The 8738-nt window shown below is 37.9% G+C and overlaps 2 protein-coding genes across 2 annotated transcripts; one reads left to right on the forward strand and one right to left on the reverse strand.

The window, feature by feature from the left end:
• Nucleotides 1-1312: 1312 nt before the first annotated feature.
• On the forward strand, nucleotides 1313-4441 carry LOC145557473 (PKS-NRPS hybrid synthetase cheA-like). The gene is made up of 3 exons (XM_081618653.1): nucleotides 1313-1384; nucleotides 1801-3721; nucleotides 3804-4441. Exons 1-3 carry the CDS (start codon nucleotides 1313-1315, stop codon nucleotides 4439-4441), a joined length of 2631 nt encoding a protein of 876 aa, XP_081474779.1.
• On the reverse strand, nucleotides 4370-5494 carry LOC145559595 (uncharacterized). Its single transcript, XM_081621000.1, has 2 exons — nucleotides 4927-5494; nucleotides 4370-4846 (listed from the first exon to the last, which is right to left on the reverse strand). Exons 1-2 carry the CDS (start codon nucleotides 5245-5247, stop codon nucleotides 4718-4720), a joined length of 450 nt encoding a protein of 149 aa, XP_081477126.1. The 5' UTR covers nucleotides 5248-5494; the 3' UTR covers nucleotides 4370-4717.
• Between the last annotated feature and the right edge of the window lie 3244 nt (nucleotides 5495-8738).

Below are 8738 nucleotides of genomic sequence, written 5' to 3' on the forward strand. Positions count from 1 at the left end.
TAGTACTTTACCTGTGGCAAACATCACAATGTGCCATGAGAAGTTCCTTTCCTATGGCAAGCTTAACATTTGTGCCACGAGTAGCTTTTTCTTGTAGCAAATTTTTCACTAATGTCACAAGTTATAATTTTCTTGTGACAAACATACACTTATGCCACAATTTTTGTTAAAATTCACTTGTTAATAAAATTAGGTATCATTAATTGGTCAAATTACTTCTTTTTTCTGTAGTTCTAAACTTGAAGATATTCCATAAGCACTAATTGATACAAAGTAGAACATTAAACATATATAATACAAATTAGAGGTCGAATATATTTATATTTCTAATACATACATAAATTTTCTTTATAAATATGCTTGGGGTTTTTTTTCCCACGCAATATCGCCAACAAATCACTAGTAGAAAATTTTCAAAAGAGACCTAAGGAACACACTGGTTAAGTGGTTTTATGAAAACTTCAATCCCTAAAATAAAATAAAATAAAATAAAATTCCATGATATAAGAGATGCAATAATATTTTAGTTTTAATTTATTAGTTTGCCTTTGTATATGATCTATTTCTAATACACACTTCAATATTTATTTATAAATATGTGTTTTTTTTAATCACTAGTTAGAGCAGTTACTAGTAGAGATTATTTTAAAGACACCTAAGGAAGACACTTATTGTATAAAATCTCAATCCCATCATTTATGTTATTAGTGCCATATCAGCAGTCAAGTAATAAGTCAATATAGACAATTATGTTTATTACTCGTAGATAGTACACATTTAATAACTGAAAAAAGGAAAAATTAGTTTCATTCAAAGATATTATTTCAAAAAATTTCAACAGAGAAAATAAATGAAATTTTAATATTATTTCCGTTTTGTAATTGATACTTGTGCATAACATCGTTGCATTCACAAATGACTACTACGAGTGATTGAGTGAACGAGTAAATGTTTCACCAACAGTTATTTTTTTAATTTTATTTTTTTGTTTTAATCTATTGCATACAAGTTTTCTCAAATTATTTACGGAGTAATTTGTTAAATAAAGTATAAAAAAAAGGGGGTTTTTAAATATCGCCCTCGATTTTCTAACTAACGCCCGCAAAATGAAATTAAATTACGTATTTAACCTTATTATAACGATTATAAAAATAATTAATTTTACCTTAATTTCATACTTTTACTGGACACAAAATTTTTTACCGCTCTCTCTAGTGGTGAACGGCCACCGACCTTCATCGGACAACCACCCCAACCACCGTGAAATCAAACAAATTTTATAAATTTTGCAAAATCAATTTCGTTAGATCTTATGGACAACAACGAAATACCAGAAACACAACCTTTGACGCTTGCCGAAGGCTCGTCGAACCGATCAGAATCGGTACGTTGCGTTAATTTTTTAAAAAAAATCGAAACCCAGAAAACGCCTAGGATTTTCGAATGACCTAGGCTGAAACGCCTAGTTTTTTCGAATATCCTAGGATGTTTCGAAAAAACTAGGCGTTTTAGCCTAGGTCATTCGAAAATACTAGGCGTTTCCTGGGTTTCGATTTTTCTTTTTTTTTTTTTAATTTTTTATTTCACGTATTGGTTGATTGTCATTGGATTTTATACTTTTGAAATTATTATTGTTATTAAAATTAGTTATTATTATTATTATTATTGTTGTTATTGTTATTATTATTGTTATTGTCATTATTATGGTTGAAAGTTTTTTTTATAATTAGTTGTATTGTTATTGTTGTTATTACTATTAGTCGTCTTCTTTGGTTCTAACTTTTATTAATATTTATATAGGATTTTGAGTCCGAGGATGGTGACGGTGTGGACTATAGTGGACATTTTTCGACAAACGAAGTGTTTCCGAGTTTTGAGGATGCTGTTCTATGGGCACAAAATGTTTGTCGACCGCTCGGATTTATGTTAGTGAAGGCTTCTTACAAGACCGATCGGAGTGGTCGACCGTATCGATATGTGAGTTGTGATCGTGGAAAAAAGGGCATGATAAGAGACATGATGAACGCGATACGCAAAGACACCAAAAGCAAGGCAAACAATTGTCCCTTCAAACTCAAGGTTGAGTATGTCAGAGTAGTAAATGGTTGGAAGCTTAGTTGCTTGAACGAAACTCACAATCATTCTTTGGTTGTTTATCCCGAGGGACATCGACAAATTAGTGGTCTTAGTATTGCTGCTAAGCAGGTAGTGCGTGACATGACTCAGGCACAGGTGCCACCTCGACATATCATGAGAACTCTTGTAGAAAAGTTTCCCGGAGACCATCCTAACATCAGGCATGTCTACAACTGCAGAAGTAAAATAAGAATGGAGCAATTTGAAGGAAGAGAAGTAGTTCACCAGGTGCTTCATTTGGCCAGACAGAGCAAATACCTCACTTGGGTTTTTACTGATTCCAACAATGTGTTGCAACATGCTTTCATGGCACACCCGATCATGACAAATTTGCTTCGCACATACCCGTACGTGATAGGTATGGATTCCACTTACAAGACGAATCGATACGGCATGCCATTCTTTGAGATTGTTGGGGTTACACCGACTAATCAAAACTTTCTTGTTGCATACGCATTCATGAGGTCAGAGTCTCAGGAAAGTTATCGGTGGGTGCTTGAGTGCTTGAGGTTGTTGATCGGTTATCATAGAGAGCCATCGGTACTACTGACAGATAGGGAGCTTGGCCTTTGTGCAGCGTTGAAGAGCGTGTTTCCAAACACAAGACACATGTTGTGTGTGTGGCATATTAACAAAGATGTTGAGGCGAAGGTTACTTCCATGTTTGAAAAAAAAAAGGAGATTGGTGCCAAGTTCAAAAATGGGAGGTGGAGGCTTGTGATTAATGCTACATCTGAAGAGGCATATAACAGAGAACTTGCAGTGCTGAAAACCAAGTGGAGTCGATGGCCGAAAGTGATTGAATATGTTATGGACACTTGGCTCGTACACAAGGAGAAGTTTGTATTGTTTTGGACAAACCAGGTACTACACTTTGGCAATGTTAACAACTGCAGGGTTGAGAGCCAGCATTCAGCATTGAAGTGTTGGATTGACAGTTCAACAGGCTCTTTGGACACGGTTTGGGCTCAAGTGCACTGCTCGATTGAGAACAAGATCATAGCCATTCGTAATGTATTGGAGGCATGTAGAACAAGTCATGGTCAGAAGTACAAGCATAAGCCTTTACATCAGCTGAACGGAAAGGTATCCCACTATTGTCTGTCTATTCTTCTCGGTGAGACAAACAGAATGCGAGGGTTGAGTACGGATATTCATCGACGCTGTGGGTGTGCTCTACGTACTACCCACGGCTTACCTTGTGCGTGCCAAATATATGACTCGATTGCTGCAGGGAAGGGGTTGTATTCTAAGAATATTCATCCATTTTGGAGGACCCTTGTCATTGGAGATGGTGTCGACATTCCTAATATAGTTGATGAAAATGATGAGGATCGAGCTCATTTCCGCACCCTTGTTGATCAGGTTATTGCCAGTGATCCTGTGATGCTTAGGCACATGTCACGAGTTATTGAGGGTGAGATGGATCCTAACTACGATGACCTTCAGGAGCCTAGAGTCAACCCTCGTGTAAGGGGACGACCACCCGAGAATCGTAATAGGCGGGATCCTTCATTTTTTGAGCATGTTGAACGTAGTGGGCGAGAGAATCGATCTAGAAGTAGACCGCCCCCATCTAATACAGGTGATCATCAATTTAAATAATATGTTTATTCATCCTAAATTTTAATTTAACTATATGTCATATTGTGTTTTTAATTTTGTAGGTACTGGGTTCGACATGCGCCAATGCAGATACAGCTACGCTATTCCCAACATCATTTGGCCTTACGTCGTAGGTGTTAAGGATGTAATTGGTGATGGGAACTGCGGATTTCGTTGCGTAGCAGATTTATTGTACGGAACTCAGGAGGAGTGGCGATTGGTTCGGCATCAAATGGCAAATGAGGTTGGTTCTCACCCTTGGCTGTACAGCATGATTTACTACGACATATGGGGCCAAGGGGTTGGTTCAGGACTGCAAAGGGAGATAGACCGGATTAGATGGGATGGTGATGCGTGTGGAGAGGAGCACTGGATGGTAGCACAACAAGATTTTTTTGCTATTGCCACATTATGGAATGTGGTGGTGATTTGTTATGGAGTAGGAAATAGACCGTCGAGCTACTATCCATCTACTATTGTTTTGCCGTTGAACAATCGTGGACCTTTAGATAGGCCTTCTGGGGAGTTTGTGATTGGAACTGTTGGTGGATCGCATTTCATTCGGTTGCATATGGAACATGACCACCCACTACCTCCAATTTCACCAATGTGGTTTAACGCTCGACAGACAAGTGTAAACGGGTGGGAGAGAAGGTACGATAGAAGGCTTCAATTGTGGCAGACATTAATCAACTCTTGAGTACCGTTGAGTATTGTTGTGGATTTTGATTCAACTTTATTTTAACTTTATTAATAAACATGGTTATTTTTTTAATTTATTTTAAGCATTTCTTTTGTGAAGCAAGTACACAGTCTATTAGAAAATAAAAAAAAACTCAAACATAAATGTCAACTTGATTATTTCCAACAAATGTGTAAAACTTAAATGGCCACTAACAACATCCAAAACATAGTCAACATCCAAAACATAGTCTAATAAAAAAAATAAAGTCCAAGCTACAAATAAATATTACAACTAATCAGCAAGTCCATTTATTGCATTCCAATCAGAAATCACTTGCTCCAACATTGCTCTGGTGTCTCTCGATAGTGTAGGGTACTCACTAAGTGATCGCTGTGCTGTAACCATGAATCGTCCTACCCACTGCATAAACAATTATAATTATATTAATAATAATAGGAAAAATAAATTAAATAAAAAAAAACAAGTAATAAAATACTTACGTAATCAACGTTGGTCCTCTCAGGAAGACCGTGATCATCCTCAACATTAGGAGTGACGATAGGATGACTAACTCTCCTAAACCATGATAGGTAGTCAGGTGCACAAGTATGTCCGCCAGGCGGAACTCTAGTATATCCACCAAGCAGAAGACTGAACGCAGCACCGGGAACAAAACCATTCCACATGCGAGTAGTCATCTGAGCTGAAAAACTGACTCTATAAGACTTAACACTAACTGGTCTATGAGCATCATCAGGCCTAATCATGTCACCGGGAACCTCCTGTACAAACCCCAACTGTCGAACAACTCGACCGGGCATATATGGCTCTATGATGCCTCGATATCGAATACATCCAGTAAACGCAGTCCTAGGCACCTGTAATGCAGGAAAAGCTCCGTACGGCAACCAGCATACCTACAAATTAATACAAGAGTAAATCAACTGTAAATTAAAGCATTGTAAAACAAATAGTATTACGTATCTATTTATACCTCATGGTCACCCAGCTGGTCAAGTCGAGTACGAAAGGACACGAGACGCTGTTGATGCTTCCGCGCCATACCAACATCCCATAACCCTGCACGTGCATATGGAACGTCTCGCGTCAACACACCCTGGTGAGGCCGAAAACATGGAAAGTACTCATATATCCAAGACTGGAGAAGAGTTAGACAACCCGCGATAGAATCACATCCATTTCGGGTGGCATGCCCGAGCTGACGATACAAGTACGCTAGTGTGGCTGAACCCCAGGAGTATCTCGTCAACCTCTCCAGGTTATGCTCCACAAACAACTCAGTGAGAAAAGAAGGGTGGGTACGACAACCGCTCTTGTCAGTAAAGAGCGTGTTACCCAAAAGGACCCACATGTAACCAATGACCTGAACCTCCTCTATAGTCTCTACAGTACGACACCTATCAAAAATCTGGTCAGTATGGACGCCACCATTCCTATATATGGCAGTCTGAGTCTTGACCTGTAGCTCCTCTGTAGTCAACTGTAACAACTCAGCTGCAAATGTCTTATACCGGTCACTAGATAGATCCTCGGCAACCATATCACCTTCAACCCGAATACCAAGTATGTGGTAAACGTCATGCAACATGATGGTCATCTCACCAAAAGGTAGGTGGAAGGTGTTTGTATCTGGCTGCCATCTCTCCACAAAAGCATAAATCAGCGGAAAATCAAGGTGGTCGTGCATAATGCTCGGCAGGTGTGACAACCCAGTCTGTCGTATCCGCGTAGCAGTGTCTGCCGTAAATCCCTCCATCCATTCACTCAACAATCTACACACACTAGCTCTAGTATGACACCGCAAAACCCGTCGATCATGCCCGTCCCAAATATATCGAGCAACATGGGCCCCAAAACTAGGAATAACGGTCCCAACATCGGGTCCACCGTCCATCGGCCCCTGAACAAGCCAAGGCGCTACAGATCGAGGTGGTCGTGAACTCGTAAATCTCCCATCAGGACCTCTCGTCACGACAGTCGGCTGCTCCTCAGCATCAGCATCAGCATCATCGTCCTCAGGTCCATCATCATCGTATCTCGAACCTGAACCCGAAACCGAGCTAGTAGTCCTCAACAAAGGATTAGGACCGGCTCCCTCCCGCTCATCCAAATAAGTCCCAGAACTACCCACTTCTCTATCGCGCTCCGGTAAAGAACTACCTTCCCGTATACTAATCCCCGGCCCCCTATCTCTCCTAACCGACGCGTTAATGCCGCGTGATCTAGCATGGCGTGGACCAGAACCCTCGACTACATTCTAAATTTAGAATAAAATGGCATTAATACTAACAAAATCGACCAACTAATATTTTTAATAACTAACAACTAAATATTCAAACTTTCAACCAAATAATAAACTAGTACACATATCATCCAATTAATTATAACAAAATCCAACAAATTTCTAATAATTAACAACTAAATATTCAAAATTTTAACCAAATAATAAACTAGTACACATATCATCCAATTATATATAACAAAATCCAACAAATTTCTAATAATTAACAACTAAATATTCAAACTTTTAACCAAATAATAAACTAGTACACATATCATCCAATTATTTATAACAAAATCCAACAAACAATATTTCTACATTATTCCTTAGTTAATCTTGCATTAGCCGACATAAAGTAATGATATAATACTAGTATCACCATCAACTATAAGAAATAAGAAATAATGACCGAAACCAAACTATCATTACACATTCACGTTAATTCGAGAAATCTAAGGAACTTGCACATAGACTAATCAAATTGCCGATTTTAAAATTTCTATCGGTAAAAAAAAGCTATCTTTCTAGTCAATTTTGGAGTAGGGTAAAGTCAAGACAATCTTGAAGTAACGGAGCAAGCAACATTTAAAATCTAATCAAAACCCATTTTCCTACTCACATCTTTATAGTAGATAAAAAAAAAAGGATCAACAAGTATAGGAATATAAAAATCAGCCAATAACCATTGCTTATAGTATGAAAATCTGAAAAATGAAAAAGAATCAAGAATGCTCAACAAGTATTTTCATATAGATGAATTCGAAATCATATTTAATCCTCATCAACTATATATCAACACAAACCACCCAAAATATCAACAAAACTTCAAACTAAACATCACGAAAATTCTCAAAAAAAACTTCCAAGAAATTCTATACGGGCATCGAGATAGATAGTAATGGTTGGAACATCTACGAGGCTAATATCTAAAACAATAATAACTCTTAATCAATCCAACAGCACTTAAAGAAAATCCATTATATACAGAGTACAAATATTGCCAACAACGTCATTTCTCAAACACAATACAACTAACTACTACATATTTATAATCCGATTGTAAAGTCATTTTAAAATGTATAGGGTGTGAATATATGAGCACAAAGCATAGATATCTCACTACTTTGTTACACGAGATGCTAAAACCATTTATGATTGAATTAAAATTAAAGCATTACAAAAATTAAATCTACACTAACAAATCCCAAAATCAACAACTAAAAACCAAGCAATTGAAGTCCTTCACTTTAGTTGATTAAAACCCAAAAATCTTGAACTTTAGTTGATGATTTAATTTCCAATTTCCAAACAACAACAACGAATTTACAACAACGAATTTAATAATAATAACAACAACGAATTTACAAATTCAAAGCCAAGCAATTAAAACCCAATACCAAAAAAAAAAAAAAAAAAAAAACGAATTTAAAAAAAAAAATAAAAACCCAGGCAAACGCCCAGTTTTTTCGAACAGCCATGGCTGAAACGCCTGGTTCGTGCGTACAACCGTGTGGTTGTACGAAAAAACTGGGCGTTTCACCTCAACCGCCCAGATTTTTCGTACAACCACACGGCTGTACGCACGAACTAGGCGTTTCAGCCATGGTTGTGCGAAAAAATCAGGCGTTTGCCTGGATTTCAGAAAATAAAAAAAAAAAAAACACAAACCTCTTCTCCGCCGGCGATTGACTTGCCTTTGTCCTTCCGCGGCATTATCACGGTGTAGATCGGCGCTCAACCACTGCTCCGGCGCTTTTATCTGCGGTGATAGTGGTGGCGGCGGTGGATGTTGTGGTGGTGGAGGTGGATGTGGTGGTGGTGGTTTGTTTAGAGAGAGAATGAGAGTAAGTAAGGAATGAGGGTTTTGTTGGGGGAGGGAGGTAATTTTGTTTGAGGGTTATTTTTTTTTTTTATAAAAAGGGTAAGAATGTAATTTTAATTTATTTTGCGGGCGTTAGTTAGATATTCGAGGGCGACGTTTAACTTTCCACAAAAAAAAAAATAAAAAAT

Source organism: Chenopodium album, chromosome 9 (assembly GCF_948465745.1).
Source record: "Chenopodium album chromosome 9, dcCheAlbu1.1, whole genome shotgun sequence".
Classification (NCBI taxonomy): Eukaryota; Viridiplantae; Streptophyta; class Magnoliopsida; order Caryophyllales; family Amaranthaceae; genus Chenopodium; species Chenopodium album.

What these genes read in the sequence shown, in the direction of transcription:
- LOC145557473 (XM_081618653.1), top strand. Translation starts at nt 1,313, where the DNA reads ATGGACAACAACGAAATACCAGAAACACAACCTTTGACGCTTGCCGAA. An exon ending in CGTCGAACCGATCAGAATCG is followed by an intron (nt 1,385 to 1,800) that starts GTACGTTGCGTT and finishes ATATTTATATAG; the next exon opens with GATTTTGAGTCCGAGGATGG. An exon ending in ACCGCCCCCATCTAATACAG is followed by an intron (nt 3,722 to 3,803) that starts GTGATCATCAAT and finishes TTAATTTTGTAG; the next exon opens with GTACTGGGTTCGACATGCGC.
- LOC145559595 (XM_081621000.1), bottom strand. Translation starts at nt 5,247, where the DNA reads ATGCCCGGTCGAGTTGTTCGACAGTTGGGGTTTGTACAGGAGGTTCCC. An exon ending in AGAGGACCAACGTTGATTAC is followed by an intron (nt 4,847 to 4,926) that starts GTAAGTATTTTA and finishes TTGTTTATGCAG; the next exon opens with TGGGTAGGACGATTCATGGT.